The sequence below is a fragment of the Euprymna scolopes genome, chromosome 38 (assembly GCF_053919585.1).
Source record: "Euprymna scolopes isolate OS-2025 chromosome 38, ASM5391958v1, whole genome shotgun sequence".
Lineage (NCBI taxonomy): Eukaryota > Metazoa > Mollusca > Cephalopoda > Sepiida > Sepiolidae > Euprymna > Euprymna scolopes.
Genome location: NC_136519.1, coordinates 81,263,508 through 81,285,467, shown reverse-complemented (window position 1 = coordinate 81,285,467; position 21,960 = coordinate 81,263,508). Strand labels below are relative to the sequence as shown.

At 30.2% G+C, this 21,960-nt stretch overlaps 1 protein-coding gene across 1 annotated transcript in view; it reads left to right on the top strand.

Annotated features, from left to right (window-relative positions):
• The window catches only part of LOC145263218 (uncharacterized), a 198,280-nt gene that overhangs the window by 141,830 nt on the left and 34,490 nt on the right, over positions 1 to 21,960 (top strand). The window contains exons 33-35 of the mRNA XM_080120302.1: positions 1,899 to 1,968; positions 3,731 to 3,797; positions 13,534 to 13,619. Of these exons, the coding sequence (XP_079976428.1) occupies positions 1,899 to 1,968; positions 3,731 to 3,797; positions 13,534 to 13,619 (223 nt within the window). The remainder of the gene's footprint in view (positions 1 to 1,898; positions 1,969 to 3,730; positions 3,798 to 13,533; positions 13,620 to 21,960) is intronic.

The following is a 21,960-nucleotide window of genomic DNA, read 5'->3' as shown; positions in this document are numbered from 1 at the left end:
CCTAACAGGTACTACCACTCCGGGTCAGAGTGGACCTGGGAGCAATGGCAGTGGCTCCACACTCCCCAAAGCCCGCAAGCTGGGGCCTCACCACTGGATATAGTTTAAGGTTATATCCAGGACCGTTGCTGCATCTACCACTAGTCTCTCCCTCTTAGACAGGGTTCACAAAAGGGTCTTCAACATAATTTATCCTGTATTATCAACCAAGCTCCAATCCCTGTCCCATCGCCACGATGTTGCATCCCAGTGCCTGTTTTACATGTATTTTGAAAGAATGTGCACCTTTGATGTTCCTCAACCTCCCTGTAGTCCAGAAATGTAACTTTTGGCTATTCCCTAAGCTATACGAAAAACTTTTGGTTATTGCCTAAGCGCTAAGAAAACCGTATGGCTGTCGTTATGAGACAAGTGAGGATATTAGAGAGACTGTAATGAGTGCCATTGACACACTCATGGAAGAAGACTTCTTACACGTGACCGGAGATCGCATGTAAATTTGATATTCCCTAGACACTTCCTCCTTTGGGGAAGCCAGTTTAACCCTCTTTGGATACATGATAACAAGCATGTTGGTTTTATTTTATTTTTTAATTTGAAAATAATCCGCAAAGGGAATAACTCATATTCTCTGTAAATTTCTACCACCATTAATCTATACCGCAACTGAAGCATGCTGGTTTTATTTTATTTTTTAATTTGAAAATAATCTGCAAAGGGAATAACTCATATTCTCTGTAAATTTCTACCACCATTAATCTATACTGCAACTGAAGCATGCTGGTTTTATTTTATTTTTTAATTTGAAAATAATCTGCAAAGGGAATAACTCATATTCTCTGTAAATTTCTACCACCATTAATCTATACTGCAACTGAAGCATGCTGGTTTTATTTTATTTTTTAATTTGAAAATAATCTGCAAAGGGAATAACTCATATTCTCTGTAAATTTCTACCACCATTAATCTATACCGCAACTGAAGCATGCTGGTTTTATTTTATTTTTTAATTTGAAAATAATCCGCAAAGGGAATAACTCATATTCTCTGTAAATTTCTACCACCATTAATCTATACCGCAACTGAAGCATGCTGGTTTTATTTTATTTTTTAATTTGAAAATAATCCGCAAAGGGAATAACTCATATTCTCTGTAAATTTCTACCACCATTAATCTATACCGCAACTGAAGCATGCTGGTTTTATTTTATTTTTTAATTTGAAAATAATCTGCAAAGGGAATAACTCATATTCTCTGTAAATTTCTACCACCATTAATCTATACCGCAACTGAAGCATGCTGGTTTTATTTTATTTTTTAATTTGAAAATAATCCGCAAAGGGAATAACTCATATTCTCTGTAAATTTCTACCACCATTAATCTATACCGCAACTGAAGCATGCTGGTTTTATTTTATTTTTTAATTTGAAAATAATCCGCAAAGGGAATAACTCATATTCTCTGTAAATTTCTACCACCATTAATCTATACCGCAACTGAAGCATGCTGGTTTTATTTTATTTTTTAATTTGAAAATAATCTGCAAAGGGAATAACTCATATTCTCTGTAAATTTCTACCACCATTAATCTATACCGCAACTGAAGCATGCTGGTTTTATTTTATTTTTTAATTTGAAAATAATCCGCAAAGGGAATAACTCATATTCTCTGTAAATTTCTACCACCATTAATCTATACCGCAACTGAAGCATGCTGGTTTTATTTTATTTTTTAATTTGAAAATAATCCGCAAAGGGAATAACTCATATTCTCTGTAAATTTCTACCACCATTAATCTATACCGCAACTGAAGCATGCTGGTTTTATTTTCGTCAAAGTTATTGAATTGAATTATTTGTGCTTTCTACTTACTATAATAAACTATTTTGATGCAGGCCTTCCAGCTGTCATCGTTGGTGTTACTATGGCAACTACAAGGCTTAAAGGATATGGTAACGAAAGATTGTAAGTGCAATTCTTATTAATAATTGCGTTTTGTAAATTGTTTGTTTTTTGTCTTTTTATACACGCCTGTTGCGTTTCAGCGTTGCACAATGATAGTTCATAATCCTAACTACTGAGAGCATCGTTTCATATCCTAATGGTAATTTGTATATCATTTCCCAAATGCTCAAACTAAGATAGGGAGCATTATATATATATATATATATATATATATATATATATATATATATATATATATATATGATTAGTTTTTTTGGAAAAAGAATTCCAGCAGAGTGCTCAATTAAAAGGAAAATCCAAATTTTAAGAGCGTACTTATATTTTGTGTACAGAAAGTTGTTAGTTGAGACAGGTCATTGGTACCGTCGGTTAAACAACCGGAGATGGAACAATATACCTTAAATTACTCCACTAAAAAAAAGAGACGAATGTTGGCTGAAGAGAGCTCGATAAGGATACCTTAAACGGGCCTTATTATCGGGCTTGAAACCGACGGTACCAATGACCTGTCTCAACTAACAACTTTCTGTACACAAAATATATATATATATATATATATATATATATATATATATATATATATATATATATATATATATATAAATTTACAAGGTTGTGACACTGGACACGCTAATGTTTCGAACACATCGTCGGTTAAAACTACAAGTCCTCGTCAAGCGACTTAAAAATATGGTTGCTTTCCACGGAAGAGACTAGTTCTCAATTCAAGAAAACGAAAAAGTTCAATTTACTTGAAATAAAATATAATTATAACATTTAAAGAAAGGGTGTGAGGGGCTATGTGACATATATACACCAGACATTAACAATAAGAGCAGAAGAAAAAATTATCAATAATCTGATATATATATATATATATATATATATATATATATATATATATATATATATATATATATATATATATATATATATATATATATATTAGTGTTGGGACGATTAATTAGAACGTGAAATCTGAAAAATCTAAGTTTTTGGGAGTATCGGAATCAGAACAAACTATTTTCCACTGCCAAAACGCTTTCTTTTAATTATCCATTTCTAATGAATTTTTTTGTGTGTGTTTAAAAAAAAACTCTTCCACTGCTATTAAAAAAATGAATCTTTATTAATTTTGAACAACTAGTAAAGCAAGAATCTATAGTATGCTTCCATATTTAAGAAAAATATACGCACATTTAACGTTTATTATCACGGCAATTAGGAAAATATGACGATTGTATAGCTAGATGTTTGTTGGAAATTTATAAAGAATCAGAATCTGTAATTGTATCAGAATCAGGAATTTGGTATGGAATCGGTCATTGTATTGGAATTGGAAAAAAGTATTGGAATCATCCTATCACTAATATATATATATATATATATATATATATATATATATATATATATATATATATATATATATGTAACCAAACATAAAGCGGTAATAAAAAAAATAAAACATATATATGAGATAAAGAGAGAGTGAGTTATACACGAACATGTTTTGCCATCACTACAGTTTATCAGCGTGGCCGGTTATTACAGAATTCGAACCCACAACCAAATGACCAGACTGAGTCCGCATTCAGGTGCGCTAACCGTTATGCTAAGAAGAGCCTGAGTGCTAATTTATCACGTATCGATTCATATGTTGTAATATTTTGTTGTTTTTTTTAGCGATGCTTTTTTCTGGTAATAATTAGCACCCCCGAGAATATGTGTATATCATACTTTTTTTTATTTTATTTTTCTGTAGCTGTTGGCTTTCTTTGGAAGATGGAATGATATGGGCATTTGTTGCTCCGGCTGTGATCATTATGGCAGTAAGTATAGCATCCTATATATATATATATATATATATATATATATATATATATATATATATATATATATATATAGTCATCCACATACAGTACTGTGTCGCTGTTTCACAGCTCATCAGTGCGGATAGACAATCAACTACCTCAAGCCAGGATCGAAACCCGACCGCCCAAACGACAGTTGGAGCTTCTAATTGTTGCGCTATTCGGCTGCTGCTATGCAAGCAGTGAATTAAGAATATATATATATATATATATATATATATATATATATATATATATATATATTAAGAATATATATATATATATTCTTAATATATATATATATATTTTTTTTTTTTTTTTTTTTTTTTTTTATTCAATTTTCACCCCAAACAAGGCACAGTGCCACTTTGAAGCAGGGGGCTACTATTAGGGAATTAATTAGCGGGGTCATTATGAAGGGAGAAGAGTAGAAAGATGTTTGTTAACATTACACTTGAACTTCTGCATATCATTGCAGTTGGGAAAGCAGAATCCCGGAAGGGAGTTCCAAAGACCCGCAGTTCTGGGGAAGAAACTATTGGAGTAAAAGGCTTTCTTGCACCTAGGGATCTCCACTGTAAAGGGATGAGACTTAGTAGCTTGTCGGGTTTGTCGGGGGTAGTTACGTCGGGGAGGTACAAGTGTTTGCAGTTTGTCAGAGCATTCACCATTAAAGTATTTGTAGAACAGGCAGAGGGATGCAACATCTCGTCGATGGGACAGAGGTTGAAGCCCAGATGACAGTTCAGGACCTATCAGGTTTGCGACTCTTTTTTGAACCCTGTCCAGGAGCGAGAGACAAGCAGCAGATGCACCAGCCCAGATGTGACAACAGTACTCCATACATGGGCGAATGGTTGCCTTATAGAGGCATAGGATACTGGCAGGCGTAAGTAGTTTTCTAGCACGGTAGAGGGAGCCAACCTTCCTTGCAGCAGCCTTGGCAATGCTCTCAATGTATCTATTCCAGTTCATATTCCCTGTAAACGTTAGGCCGAGGAGTTTAAAAGAAGTACTTTCAGGCAATGTGTTCTTGGCCATTGCTATTGGTGGTAGAGAAGGTTTCTTGTAGTTATTGAAGGAAACAAGCTTAGTCTTAGCAGCATTGAATGAGACCAACCATTTTTGTCCCCATTCCACTACGGATTGGAGGTCATCCTCTAGTGTTTCTGCCATTTTCTTGGATATGTGTTCATTTGTTTTCCCCTCATATCTGTTATAGAGAGTGGTGTCATCGGCAAATATACCCATCTCCGAAACAATATTATCAGGGAGGTCGTTTATGAATATCAGGAACAATAGAGGTCCAAGGATAGACCCCTGAGGCACTCCCGCATTTATGTCATATTGTTTGGATGTACGTCCGTCGAGGACAACTTTGATTTTTCTATTACTTAAGAAGGATTTAATTACGTTATGAATTCTTCCAGTGATTCCATATGATCTAATTTTCCTTAGAAGACCATCGTGCCATACCCTGTCAAAAGCCTTAGATATATCAAGGGCCACCGCTCTACCCTCCCCTGTTTTATCCAATGAACGGTATATACGTTCAGAAACTACAGTTAAGATATCTGCTGTTGAACGGGCTTGCCTGAATCCATATTGTTTGTCAATCAAGAGTTTAGCAGCTGTTAGGTGCTGGACTAGGGCTTTATTAACTAAGGACTCAAATATTTTGGCGAAAAGCGGGAGGAGGCTAATGGGGCGATAATTTAGTGGGTCAGTTCTTTCACCAGAATTCTTGAAGACTGGTACCACAGAGGCGGTTTTCCAGCAGTCGGGAAAACAAGATTCGTTAAGGCATTTATTGTAAAGTTTGGACAGAACTGGAGCAACCTCGGCAGAGCATTTTTGTAATAGCACAGCCGGGATGAGATCTGGTCCACATGCTTTAGAGGTGTCTAGGTTTTTTATAATAGCATGTACCTGAGAAGGGGTGATTTTCAAGTCGTCAAGTGTGGCGTCTGTTCGCAGAGGAAAATCAGGGAGTGAGTGGTGTACCGAGTTCAGTGTGGAGTTTGAGGCAAACCGACTGGCAAGCAGATTAGCCTTGTCAGTTGCCGTGCAAGCAACCTCATGATTGTTTGTTAGTGGGGGAATTATTGACTGTCCATTATTAACTACGCTGTTGTAGATTTTCCAAAAATCCCGGGTTCCTAATTTCTGTGCTTCGATGCGCTTTCTGGTGGTTTCAGAGTAATCTGACTTAGCTGTGTCTATCACTCTCTTACAATTATTTCTAGCTTCTATAAACTTCTGTTTATTTGAGCTGGACTTATGTCGGTTGAATCTGCGGAACGCATGCTGCCTTTGACAAATGGCAGCTGCACAAGCAGAAGTAAACCATTGCGGGGAGTGGGGCTTGCTATAGTATTTCCGTGCGGGAACATGTGCTTCAATAGCAGTTTTGAACCATTCAGTTGTCTCATTTGCACACTGTTCCGCTGGAAGAGTAAAGATATTTTGCCATGGGGCATCTCTGATGAGCTCCCTGATGGCTTCCCAATCAGCCTTTTTGTAATACCTCGTTGTTTTGAGTAGTGGGTCTTCAGTTTTAGGGCGAGAATTTAGGCTGATTTCTACCATTATCACAGCGTGATCAGCATTCCCGAGTGGGCTATGGGCATTTGTTGTACAGTCATTGGGAACTGTTGTCAGAAAGAGATCTAGAAGTGAGGCATGTTGATCGTGCTGGTCTGGGAAACGTGTCGGAAATGTAACCATCTGAGATAGGGAATGAGATATAGAGAAGCTATATGTGGCGCTACCAGCTACGTCTGTGTGATTTGAGAATCCTAGCCAGTTACTGTGGTGGACATTGAAGTCACCAAATACATGTATTTGTGCGCTAGTATCGAGGGAGAGTGCTATATCTATGCTGTCTGAGACTTTGTTTATTAGGGTACAGTCTTGGTTTGAGGGAGAGCGGTAGAGAAAATATAAGTAGCTAATATTGTGTTGCATATTTAGTCTGAAGCACATAAAGGCCTGGCCCTCTGATTCTAGTTTTATTTCTCTAGTTAGGGGGAGGGTGTTTCGAATATAGACTCCAAGTCCATGCATATGTCTGTCCGAGTCCTTACGGTAGAGTGGGAGATAACCAGGCATGTTAAAGTGGTTAGAGGGTATGGAGGAGTGAAGGTTAGTTTCACTTAATGCTAAGATATCCGGGGTGTTTACAAGGAGAAATGACTCAACATCATCTAAGTTAGTTCTAAGCCCGCGGATATTAGTAAATGCAAGCCTCAAGGGAGGAGGCAGGTTGGTTTTCTTTGAGTTTGGTCCTGGTTTAAACGTAACTTTTGCTTGAGCTGTCATTTCATTTTATTTTATTTAAAAGTTTCAGTTAGGGTGGATGAGTGAGGGGGTGCTGGACAAGTAGTTGTGCAGAATACCAGACATGCAATACAAGTAGACCATCAGCTGTCCTCACCCACAGGATTGTGGCCTCAGGAAAGCCCACCGGGGATGAGTGCAGGGTCCCTTTCCATGCGCGACATGGCACTACAAACATCCCGATATTTTACAACTGTTGATGGAGCAGCCGCTCTAAGCACTACCAAAGAGTTAAGGCTCCTGTACTATCAGTCGGAAACAGCAGCCAGGAACTGTCAATCCGGTACCCTCAATCCATTAGGCAAAGCCAGCCCAGTCCAACTGCACTGACATATATGGCACTGAAGCACCCCACTGTGTCCAGTTTAGGGGGATGGGATGTGGCAGGAGTGGGGAAAAGCGGCGTTCATTACCCTAGTCAGGAAACAAGGTCAACCACTGGGTGATTCAAGCGAGTCCCTGTGATAGTACCTCTACGCCTGGCCAATAGGCAAAGAAGGAGTATGAAAGCCGAGCGATAGACAGAGTCTACCTCCTCCTTAAGCAGTTTAGGTTTGCCAACCGGTGATTTGTTTGAGTCACCAGCTCTAGGAAGGTTGTCGTCCAGGACTGAAGAGACCTCCCTCCCCTAGGTTTAGTTTCAGAGTTTTCCTTCTCCTAGACGGATGGCCTGGGAAGACCTACGGGTCCATCAGCTCCGAGGGGGTTCGCCCCGCGCCTGGGTCCTAATCCAGGTATTTCTGCGACCCCGCATGGGTAGTTAATATTTATTGGTTATTTAGGTTAATATCTCCTGGAAAAATCGGGCATTTAGGTTAGCTTCTACAGAAGATTTTCACTCCTCAAGTGTGGTTTAAAAAGGGCATTATTATGCTGTCCATTTTCATTTATACTGAGAGAGGGTATACGTAAAAATTCATGCAGTGGAAGCAGTTAAATTTGCTACAGTATTGGATCGAGAGAGTCGAGTTGATGTATGGTTAGATATAGTTTTGTAAGTTTAGCAATGTATGGTTAGATATGGTTTAGTAGGTTTAGGAATGTATGGTTAGATATGGTTTAGTAGGTTTAGGATTAGGATAAAGTGTTAGAGTATGATCTACTTTCTATTAGAAATTCTGATTTGGTGCCCAAACCGGACATTTGGTAAGACTGAAAGATTAGATATGCTCAGTATAGAGACAAGAGAACATTTGATATGGAGTACAGTTATACCTGATAGATATAGGTTATTGCATATTCTGTAAGTATAGTTAAAGTATAGATGGATGGATAAGTAGTATTGTATACGAATGCATGGAATTTTAGACAATTTGAGTAAGTTGCCTTTAGACTACAACTAAGGAGAATGACTTCGCCTTTCTCTTAATATCCGGAAGTTTTTATTTCAATGAGTACCGGTTTAGTTTGTGTAATAATTATTGCAATACTATCTCTTAATAAAGAGATACTAACGGTTACTGTTCATTATAGATTACTTTAAGTCAATGTATTGGACTAAGGCTAGTAAGTATTTACTTAGAAGCTTGGTTATGGGTTGGGAGTTATAATCGGGAGCATGCCTAGGAAATTTTAGGTGTTAATGGGTATCGATTTACGAGTTTGTTAAGGTCAAGGGCGGAGAACAAGGACCCATCTAAGTTACGTGAGACGGATTTGTTTAGTGTCAACTTAGGAAGTAGAGCAGATTTGATTTGTTAGTGATCAGGAGAAAGAGAATTTAAGTAAAAAATAATAAGGTTTGTCATGCAAAACAGACAAGGCAGTCATCTTGGAGGTAAAGTATCTATAGGAGGTACTTGCTTAGTATACAAGCAGCAGTATTTTGTAGTTTTGAGAGGAATTTTAGGTACAATAGTTTCATGACTTATTGCACAAGTCCGTAGTCAAGGTGAGGGACGATGTACTTCTAATATTGAAACTGGGTTTATCTAATTTTAAAAGTAGTTGACTAGAGTGTTATTAGGTGTTCTACTTAGCTTAGGGATAGAATAAAGATTTAAGGTAATATTCAGGGTGATATAAGCAGTTTCATGAGGATTGGATATATGAGCACTGGATGTTGAACTGCTCAGGAGGATTCTTGTATCAATTAAGAAGGATGTCTTGGTGATATAAGATTTGAGAAATTAAGAGTCTGGGGATACAGAGAGCTTTGAGCCGATGAGGATTCAGTATAGGCGATTGTATATAGGTAACAAAGGTGGTTTAGTTTAGTACGCACGTATTGTACATATTAAGTATACTGCTTCAGTTCAATCCTCTAACGCAAAGGAAAATCCGTTTGCATTCCGGTTTGCAATTTTGTCAAGAGGAGAAATTTAAAAACAGCTTATCTAATTGTTGATGATATCAGTTTATAGACAATAGTACAGACTGATAAATTGTTGTGTAAGGCATAAGAGCCCCTCATCTTCAGATGAGATGATGGATCACGAGCATAAGTTCGGAGCAGGGATCCGGAAAGGAAATGGCAGTGTACAAGCAAGGGGGGGGGGTCACTGATGTTTATTAACTTTTTATTTTTTATTTTTTTCTTAAAAAAAAAAAAAAAAAAAAAAAAATATTTTGCTAATGACTTAGCTCTGACGGGATGAGCCTACATTGAAAATCCATGGATTAAGGAAATTACTTTGAATATTGTATCCTTTGTTCAGAGTATAAATTTTTGTTTTGAAAAAAAAATATTTTTCTGAATGAAATTTAAATATAAAAAACTATAAATTTCATTTTGTTCCATTTAGTATATTGAGCATTTCTTATTTGGCTGGAATTGTCTTATATAAAAATAAAAAATATTATCTCACCCCCAAAATATTTATAAGATTTGATAAGACACGATTCAATAATCTGTGATCAAATTCTGCGTATTATTCTGATATATATATATATATATATATATATATATATATATATATATATTTTTTTTTTTTTTTTTTTTTATTTTTATATAAGACAATTCCAGCCAAATAAGAAATGCTCAATATACTAAATGGAACAAAATGAAATTTATAGTTTTTTATATTTAAATTTCATTCAGAAAAATATTTTTTTTTCAAAACAAAAATTTATACTCTGAACAAAGGATACAATATTCAAAGTAATTTCCTTAATCCATGGATTTTCAATGTAGGCTCATCCCGTCAGAGGAAAGTCATTAGCAAAATATTAATTCTGGTTTGAAATAATTTTGCTATTCAACAAAGAAAATATATTAAAGATTAAATCTTTTTAAAGGACATAGAGAAAGAAAAGAAAGGTAAAAAAAAAAAGGATACGAGATTTTACTATCCGAAAAAAGTAGCGATCTTTGAATAGAAGGGGATAGTGTTATTAGACTCCAAATTGGTTGAAGAAATCTACTTTGAAGTTAAATTCCAATTCTTTTCAGATTTTACTCTGAGGGGATTAGCCTACAGCGAAAATCCATGGAATAAGGAATTTACTTTGAATTGTATTCTTTGTTCAAATAATATTTACTAGTGGGACCTGTGGAAATTCCACAGGGGGCTCATTCATATGTAATATATTGATGTTGGCATTCTGTAGATGTTTAGTGTACATGTAGATGCTCTGATAGTAGTGCAGCTTTTTTGTTAAAACTGCAAAAGTATTTATCTAAGCTAGCAGGGGCGCCCGGCAAAGCCCGGTTATAAAGTATGCTTTTTTTTTTTTTTTTTTTTACATAGGCATCACCACTTATCAAGGCCAAAAGGCCACTCGAGGATAAGGGTTACAGAGTATACAGTAGAAAATTGGACAATATAGTAATCGTTAATAATGGAAATTCGGTAAATTTGTTAACTTATATGGAACGATTCTTTTGACAGGAATTAAATTCAATGACGCATCTCTGCTTCTGACGCACATCCACGACACAGGATGCTTTCTTAGAGCCTCATACCGTCAATATCTGCAACAGAGAGATGAAACTTTCAGGTCATGAATGCATACGTCTGGTCCCCACAACAATATAATATTTTAATTCTTGCAGATTTCGTATATATTATTATATAGTTAATGTTCTATCGATTTTTATATATTATAAAGTTGCGATTTCAAAAATAAAAAAATATATATATATATCCGTATGACTTGGGTGTATTAGCTTGAATCAAAACCGAGATAAAAACTTATGAAAAAAATAAAAGATATATATATATATATATATATATAACTTGAGTTACTTCAGCCATAATCGAAACCGAAACCAAAACTTATGAAGAATTCTTGATAAAATTATTCATAAAAAAAATAGATGATTCAAGTGCTATCAGCTATATTCGAAACCGAAACCAAAACTTATGGAGAATTCTTGGTAAAATTATTTATGACAAGAAATAGAACATAATTAAATGACCCGGTTGTAAGCGTGACACACAAAAGAACACACACGCTATCGTATTTATATATAGATAATTTATTTTCCTACATAATCGCCAACATTCTCGGTGCACATTTTGATGGACGGTGGCTGTGCATGGGCGTCCGGAGCATGCTTTGTCATATGAGGGTCGTTTCAAAAGTAAAACATTTTTTTCTGTTTTTTAATTAAATTTCGCCTCAAACAAGGCACAGTGCCACTTTGAAATAGGGGGCTACTATCAAGGACATAAGTTGCAGGGATACTATGCAGGGAGTTGAGCAGCAAGATGTCTGTTCACAATACACATGAACTTCTGCATGTCAGTACAGTTGGGAAAGCAGAATCTAGAAAGGCAGTTCCAAAGTCTAGCAGTTCTGGCGAAGAAACTATTGGAGTAGAAGGCTTTCTTATACCTAGGGATTTCTACTGTGAAGGGGTGGGATTTGGCTTCTTGTCGGGTTTGTCGGGAGTATTTACGTCGAGGGGGGTACAAGTGCTTGCAGTTCGTCACCATTAAAGTACTTGTAAAACAGGCAGAGGGATGCAACATTTCGTCGATGGGACAGATGCTGAAGCCAAGATGACAGTTCAGGACCTATCATGTTGGCGACTCTCTTTTGAAGCTTGTACAGGAACGATAGACTAGAAACAGATGCACCAACCCAAATGTGACAACAGTAATTCATACATGGTGGCCTTATAGAGGTACAGGATACTTTCAGGTGTAAGTAGCTTTCTAGCATGGTAGAGAGAGCCCACCTTCTTTGCAGCAACCTTGGCAATGCTCTCAATGTATCTACTTCAGTTCATGTTCCCCGTGAACGTTAGGCCGAGGAGTTTAAAAGAAGTACTTGTGTTCCTGGCCATTGCTATTGATGGTAAAGAATGTTTCTTGTAATTATTGAAGGAAACAAGCTATGTCTTGGCAGCATTGAATATGACCATCCATTTTTGTCCCCATTCCACTACAGATTTAAGGTCATCCTCTAGTGTTTCTGCCACGTCCTTAGATATGTGTTCATTTTTTCCCCTCGTGTCTGTTATAGAGAGTGGTGCATCAGCAACTATACCCATCTCAGAAGCAATTTTGTATTTATGAATATCAGGAATAATAAAGGTCTAAGGATAGACCCCTGAGGTACTCCTGCATTTATATCATATTGTTTAGATGTCAGACCATCGAAGACAACCTGGATTTTTCTCTTACTTAAGAAGGATTTAATTACATTATGTATTCTTCCAGTGATACCATATGACCTAATTTTCCTTAGAAGACCATCGTGTCATACCCTGTCAAAAGCCTTAGATAAATCGAGGGCTACCTCTCTACCTTCCCCTGCTTTGTCCAGTTACCGATATATACGTTCAGAGATTACAGTTAGGATATCTGCTGTGGAACGGGCTTGCCTAAATCCATATTGATTGTCGGCCAGGAGTTTAGCAGCTGTAAGGTGATGGACTAGAGCTAGATTAATTATGGACTCAAATATTTTGGTGAAAAGCGGGAGGAGGCTAATGGGGGAATAATTTAATGGGTCAGTTCTTTCGTCAGAATTCTTGAAAAATGGTACCATAGGATCCGTTTTCTAGCAATCAGGAAATCAAGACCTGTTAAGGCATTTGTTGTAAAGTTTTGTGTTCTAGAATAATTTATTTTTCCTACATAATCATCACCATTCTCAATGTACTTTCACCAGAAATTCAATGGTGCATCTCTGCTTTTGATGCACGTCCATGACAGGCGTTGCTTTCTTACCGTCCACATCCGCACGAGAGAGATGAAACTTGCAGGCGATGAATGCAATAGTTCAGTCCTTCATAACAATGCAATTTGCAATCCCCTCTGATTCATTTGGGTGGAATAAAAAATAGGAGGCATTACTGTTTGAACGCCTATAGTGTTTTTTAAAGCAAGATGTAATAGGAATTTGTCTCACAGTCTCATTAAAGATCAAGTTTCTGTGTATGCGTGCATAACTTAGTTTTTAATATTATCTTTTTATGTTTCAGATAAATTTTGTTGTTATAATCCTAGTTTTCCGAGCCATGTGTTCCACAAGCAGAATGCTCCAAAAATCTGTCGAGGAAAAAGCCAAGTGAGTAACTATATATCCTTTCTCAAAGTCGGAATTTTCGCTATTTCTCAGATCGGGATTGTTTTCTTATCAAAAGCTCTTTGATAACTAATTTCACTATAGGAAGTGGAGCGACTGTCCCCCATTGTAATAAATACTCATCTTCAACCCATAACACCACCAAAAAAATATGATAGAAATCTGATTAGGATTTTCATATTATTTATTATAGTAAGACATCAGCGTGACATGTTCAGATTGTTGCAACTCGCATGAACCATGTTAATGGTTCAAGTAATCAGGTAAGTCTCGAGGTAGAAAGATTAGGTTTTGTAGGTTCCCATTGCTTTCCAGACCCACGCACAGCGCTTGCTATTTATAAATGGCCACTAATCTAGTCCTGGCCAGGTGCAATATAGCTTAAATTAGGTGATCTATAGATAACTTCATTTCTTTATACAAAATAGTCAAAGTTTTGCTCAAAATCGGCGACATCATCATTTTGTGTATAAATTTAAATGTGTGTAAATTTTACGGATGACCAAACGCATTAAATATAAATAATAAAAGTAACGGCTTTTGCTATTGTTAGATATTTTTACACAGATAATTTAAAATGTTTTGATATACACAGCTATTTTTACACAGGTATTATATTTATTTAAAAATTTTAAATTTTTTGGCATACACAGCTATTTTTACACAGGTATTATATTTATTTAAAAATTTTTAATTTTTTGGCATACACAGCTATTTTTACACAGGTATTATATTTATTTAAAAATTTTAAATTTTTTGGCATACACAGCTATTTTTACACAGGTATTATATTTATTTAAAAATTTTTAATTTTTTGGCATACACAGCTATTTTTACACAGGTATTATATTTATTTAAAAATCTTTAATTTTTTGGCATACACAGCTATTTTTACACAGGTATTATATTTATTTAAAAATTTTAAATTTTTTGGCATACACAGCTATTTTTACACAGGTATTATATTTATTTAAAAAATTTTAATTTTTTGGCATACACAGCTATTTTTACACAGGTATTATATTTATTTAAAATTTTTTAATTTTTTGGCATACACAGCTATTTTTACACAGGTATTATATTTATTTAAAAATTTAAAATGTTTTGATATACACAACTATTTTTACACAGGTATTATATTTATTTAAAATTTTTTAATTTTTTGGCATACACAGCTATTTTTACACAGGTATTATATTTATTTAAAATTTTTTAATTTTTTGGCATACACAGCTATTTTTACACAGGTATTATATTTATTTAAATTTTTTAAATTTTTTGGCATACACAGCTATTTTTACACAGGTATTATATTTATTTAAAAATTTAAAATGTTTTGATATACACAGCTATTTTTAGACAGGTATTATATTTATTTAAAAATTTTAAATTTTTTGATATACACAGCTATTTTTACACAGGTATTATATTTATTTAAAAATTTTAAATTTTTTGGCATACACAGCTATTTTTACACAGGTATTATATTTATTTAAAAATTTTAAATTTTTTGGCATACACAGCTATTTTTACACAGGTATTATATTTATTTAAAAATTTTAAATTTTTTGGCATACACAGCTATTTTTACACAGGTATTATATTTATTTAAAAATTTTTAATTTTTTGGCATACACAGCTATTTTTACACAGGTATTATATTTATTTAAAAATTTTAAATTTTTTGGCATACACAGCTATTTTTACACAGGTATTATATTTATTTAAAAATTTAAAATGTTTTGATATACACAACTATTTTTACACAGGTATTATATTTATTTAAAAATTTTAAATTTTTTGGCATACACAGCTATTTTTACACAGGTATTATATTTATTTAAAATTTTTTAATTTTTTGCCATACACAGCTATTTTTACACAGGTATTATATTTATTTAAAAATTTTAAATGTTTTGCCATACACAGCTATTTTTACACAGGTATTATATTTATTTAAAAATTTTAAATTTTTTGCCATACACAGCTATTTTTACACAGGTATTATATTTATTTAAAAATTTTAAATTTTTTGGCATACACAGCTATTTTTACACAGGTATTATATTTATTTAAAAATTTTAAATTTTTTGGCATACACAGCTATTTTTAGACAGGTATTATATTTATTTAAAAATTTTAAATTTTTTGGCATACACAGCTATTTTTACACAGGTATTATATTTATTTAAATTTTTTTAATTTTTTTGGCATACACAGCTATTTTTACACAGGTATTATATTTATTTAAAAATTTTAAATTTTTTGGCATACACAGCTATTTTTACACAGGTATTATATTTATTTAAAAATTTTAAATTTTTTGGCATACACAGCTATTTTTACACAGGTATTATATTTATTTAAAAATTTTTAATTTTTTGGCATACACAGCTATTTTTACACACGTATTATATTTATTAAAAATTTTAAATTTTTTGGCATACACAGCTATTTTTAGACAGGTATTATATTTATTTAAAAATTTTTAATTTTTTGGCATACACAGCTATTTTTACACAGGTATTATATTTATTTAAAAATTTTAAATTTTTTGGCATACACAGCTATTTTTACACAGGTATAATATTTATTTAAAAATTTTAAATTTTTTGGCATACACAGCTATTTTTACACAGGTATTATATTTATTTAAAAATTTTTAATTTTTTGGCATACACAGCTATTTTTACACAGGTATTATATTTATTTAAAAATTTTAAATTTTTTGGCATACACAGCTATTTTTACACAGGTATTATATTTATTTAAAAATTTTAAATTTTTTGGCATACACAGCTATTTTTACACAGGTATTATATTTATTTAAAAATTTTTAATTTTTTGGCATACACAGCTATTTTTACACAGGTATTATATTTATTTAAAAATTTTAAATTTTTTGGCATACACAGCTATTTTTACACAGGTATTATATTTATTTAAAATTTTTTACTTTTTTGGCATACACAGCTATTTTTGCACAGGTATTATATTTATTTAAAATTTTTAAATTTTTTGGCATACACAGCTATTTTTACACAGGTATTATATTTATTTAAAAATTTTAAATTTTTTGGCATACACAGCTATATTTACACAGGTATTATATTTATTTAAAAATTTTTAATTTTTTGGCATACACAGCTATTTTTACACAGGTATTATATTTATTTAAAATTTTTTAATTTTTTGGCATACACAGCTATTTTTACACAGGTATTATATTTATTTAAAATTTTTTAATTTTTTGGCATACACAGCTATTTTTACACAGGTATTATATTTATTTAAAATTTTTTAATTTTTTGGCATACACAGCTATTTTTACACAGGTATTATATTTATTTAAATTTTTTTAATTTTTTGGCATACACAGCTATTTTTACACAGGTATTATATTTATTTAAAATTTTTTACTTTTTTGGCATACACAGCTATTTTTACACAGGTATTATATTTATTTAAAATTTTTTAATTTTTTGGCATACACAGCTATTTTTACACAGGTATTATATTTATTTAAAAATTTTAAATTTTTTGGCATACACAGCTATTTTTACACAGGTATTATATTTATTTAAAAATTTTTAATTTTTTGGCATACACAGCTATTTTTAGACAGGTATTATATTTATTTAAAAATTTTTAATTTTTTGGCATACACAGCTATTTTTACACACGTATTATATTTATTAAAAATTTTAAATTTTTGGCATACACAGCTATTTTTACACAGGTATTATATTTATTTAAAAATTTTTTAATTTTTTGGCATACACAGCTATTTTTACACAGGTATTATATTTATTTAAAAATTTTAAATTTTTTGGCATACACAGCTATTTTTACACAGGTATAATATTTATTTAAAAATTTTAAATTTTTTGGCATACACAGCTATTTTTACACAGGTATTATATTTATTTAAAATTTTTTAATTTTTTGGCATACACAGCTATTTTTACACAGGTATTATATTTATTAAAAATTTTAAATTTTTTGGCATACACAGCTATTTTTACACAGGTATTATATTTATTTAAAAATTTTTAATTTTTTGGCATACACAGCTATTTTTACACAGGTATTATATTTATTTAAAAATCTTTAATTTTTTGGCATACACAGCTATTTTTACACAGGTATTATATTTATTTAAAAATTTTAAATTTTTTGGCATACACAGCTATTTTTACACAGGTATTATATTTATTTAAAAATTTTAAATTTTTTGGCATACACAGCTATTTTTACACAGGTATTATATTTATTTAAAAATTTTTAATTTTTTGGCATACACAGCTATTTTTACACAGGTATTATATTTATTTAAAAATTTTAAATTTTTTGGCATACACAGCTATTTTTACACAGGTATTATATTTATTTAAAAATTTAAAATGTTTTGATATACACAACTATTTTTACACAGGTATTATATTTATTTAAAAATTTTAAATTTTTTGGCATACACAGCTATTTTTACACAGGTATTATATTTATTTAAAATTTTTTAATTTTTTGCCATACACAGCTATTTTTACACAGGTATTATATTTATTTAAAAATTTTAAATGTTTTGCCATACACAGCTATTTTTACACAGGTATTATATTTATTTAAAAATTTTAAATTTTTTGCCATACACAGCTATTTTTACACAGGTATTATATTTATTTAAAAATTTTAAATTTTTTGGCATACACAGCTATTTTTAGACAGGTATTATATTTATTTAAAAATTTTAAATTTTTTGGCATACACAGCTATTTTTACACAGGTATTATATTTATTTAAATTTTTTTAATTTTTTTGGCATACACAGCTATTTTTACACAGGTATTATATTTATTTAAAAATTTTAAATTTTTTGGCATACACAGCTATTTTTACACAGGTATTATATTTATTTAAAAATTTTAAATTTTTTGGCATACACAGCTATTTTTACACAGGTATTATATTTATTTAAAAATTTTAAATTTTTTGGCATACACAGCTATTTTTACACAGGTATTATATTTATTTAAAAATTTTAAATTTTTTGGCATACACAGCTATTTTTACACAGGTATTATATTTATTTAAAAATTTTAAATTTTTTGGCATACACAGCTATTTTTACACAGGTATTATATTTATTTAAAAATTTTAACTTTTTTGCCATACACAGCTATTTTTACACAGGTATTATATTTATTTAAAAATTTTAAATTTTTTGATATACACAGCTATTTTTACACAGGTATTATATTTATTTAAAAATTTTAAATTTTTTGGCATACACAGCTATTTTTACACAGGTATTATATTTATTTAAAAATTTTAAATTTTTTGGCATACACAGCTATTTTTACACAGGTATTATATTTATTTAAAAAATTTTAATTTTTTGGCATACACAGCTATTTTTACACAGGTATTATATTTATTTAAAAATTTTTAATTTTTTGGCAGACACAGCTATTTTTACACAGGTATTATATTTATTTAAAAAATTTTAATTTTTTGGCATACACAGCTATTTTTACACAGGTATTATATTTATTTAAAAATTTTAATTTTTTGATATACACAGCTATTTTTACACAGGTATTATATTTATTTAAAAATTTTAAATTTTTTGGCATACACAGCTATTTTTACACAGGTATTATATTTATTTAAAAATTTAAAATGTTTTGATATACACAGCTATTTTTAGACAGGTATTATATTTATTTAAAAATTTTAAATTTTTTGATATACACAGCTATTTTTACACAGGTATTATATTTATTTAAAAATTTTTAATTTTTTGGCATACACAGCTATTTTTACACAGGTATTATATTTATTTAAAAATTTTAAATTTTTTGGCATACACAGCTATTTTTACACAGGTATTATATTTATTTAAAAATTTTAAATTTTTTGGCATACACAGCTATTTTTACACAGGTATTATATTTATTTAAAAATTTTTAATTTTTTGGCATACACAGCTATTTTTACACAGGTATTATATTTATTTAAAAATTTTAAATTTTTTGGCATACACAGCTATTTTTACACAGGTATTATATTTATTTAAAAATTTAAAATGTTTTGATATACACAACTATTTTTACACAGGTATTATATTTATTTAAAAATTTTAAATTTTTTGGCATACACAGCTATTTTTACACAGGTATTATATTTATTTAAAATTTTTTAATTTTTTGCCATACACAGCTATTTTTACACAGGTATTATATTTATTTAAAAATTTTAAATGTTTTGCCATACACAGCTATTTTTACACAGGTATTATATTTATTTAAAAATTTTAAATTTTTTGCCATACACAGCTATTTTTACACAGGTATTATATTTATTTAAAAATTTTAAATTTTTTGGCATACACAGCTATTTTTACACAGGTATTATATTTATTTAAAAATTTTAAATTTTTTGGCATACACAGCTATTTTTAGACAGGTATTATATTTATTTAAAAATTTTAAATTTTTTGGCATACACAGCTATTTTTACACAGGTATTATATTTATTTAAATTTTTTTAATTTTTTTGGCATACACAGCTATTTTTACACAGGTATTATATTTATTTAAAAATTTTAAATTTTTTGGCATACACAGCTATTTTTACACAGGTATTATATTTATTTAAAAATTTTAAATTTTTTGGCATACACAGCTATTTTTACACAGGTATTATATTTATTTAAAAATTTTTAATTTTTTGGCATACACAGCTATTTTTACACACGTATTATATTTATTAAAAATTTTAAATTTTTTGGCATACACAGCTATTTTTAGACAGGTATTATATTTATTTAAAAATTTTTAATTTTTTGGCATACACAGCTATTTTTACACAGGTATTATATTTATTTAAAAATTTTAAATTTTTTGGCATACACAGCTATTTTTACACAGGTATAATATTTATTTAAAAATTTTAAATTTTTTGGCATACACAGCTATTTTTACACAGGTATTATATTTATTTAAAAATTTTTAATTTTTTGGCATACACAGCTATTTTTACACAGGTATTATATTTATTAAAAATTTTAAATTTTTTGGCATACACAGCTATTTTTACACAGGTATTATATTTATTTAAAAAATTTTAATTTTTTGGCATACACAGCTATTTTTACACAGGTATTATATTTATTTAAAAATTTTAAATTTTTTGGCATACACAGCTATTTTTACACAGGTATTATATTTATTTAAAAATTTTAAATTTTTTGGCATACACAGCTATTTTTACACAGGTATTATATTTATTTAAAAATTTTTAATTTTTTGGCATACACAGCTATTTTTACACAGGTATTATATTTATTTAAAAATTTTAAATTTTTTGGCATACACAGCTATTTTTACACAGGTATTATATTTATTTAAAATTTTTTACTTTTTTGGCATACACAGCTATTTTTACACAGGTATTATATTTATTAAATATTTTAAATTTTTTGGCATACACAGCTATTTTTACACAGGTATAATATTTATTTAAAAATTTTAAATTTTTTGGCATACACAGCTATTTTTACACAGGTATTATATTTATTTAAAAATTTTTAATTTTTTGGCATACACAGCTATTTTTACACAGGTATTATATTTATTAAAAATTTTAAATTTTTTGGCATACACAGCTATTTTTACACAGGTATTATATTTATTTAAAAAATTTTAATTTTTTGGCATACACAGCTATTTTTACACAGGTATTATATTTATTTAAAAATTTTAAATTTTTTGGCATACACAGCTATTTTTACACAGGTATTATATTTATTTAAAAATTTTAAATTTTTTGGCATACACAGCTATTTTTACACAGGTATTATATTTATTTAAAAATTTTTAATTTTTTGGCATACACAGCTATTTTTACACAGGTATTATATTTATTTAAAAATTTTAAATTTTTTGGCATACACAGCTATTTTTACACAGGTATTATATTTATTTAAAATTTTTTACTTTTTTGGCATACACAGCTATTTTTACACAGGTATTATATTTATTAAATATTTTTAAATTTTTTGGCATACACAGCTATTTTTACACAGGTATTATATTTATTTAAAAATTTTAAATTTTTTGGCATACACAGCTATTTTTACACAGGTATTATATTTATTTAAAAATTTTTAATTTTTTGGCATACACAGCTATTTTTACACAGGTATTATATTTATTTAAAATTTTTTAATTTTTTGGCATACACAGCTATTTTTACACAGGTATTATATTTATTTAAAATTTTTTAATTTTTTGGCATACACAGCTATTTTTACACAGGTATT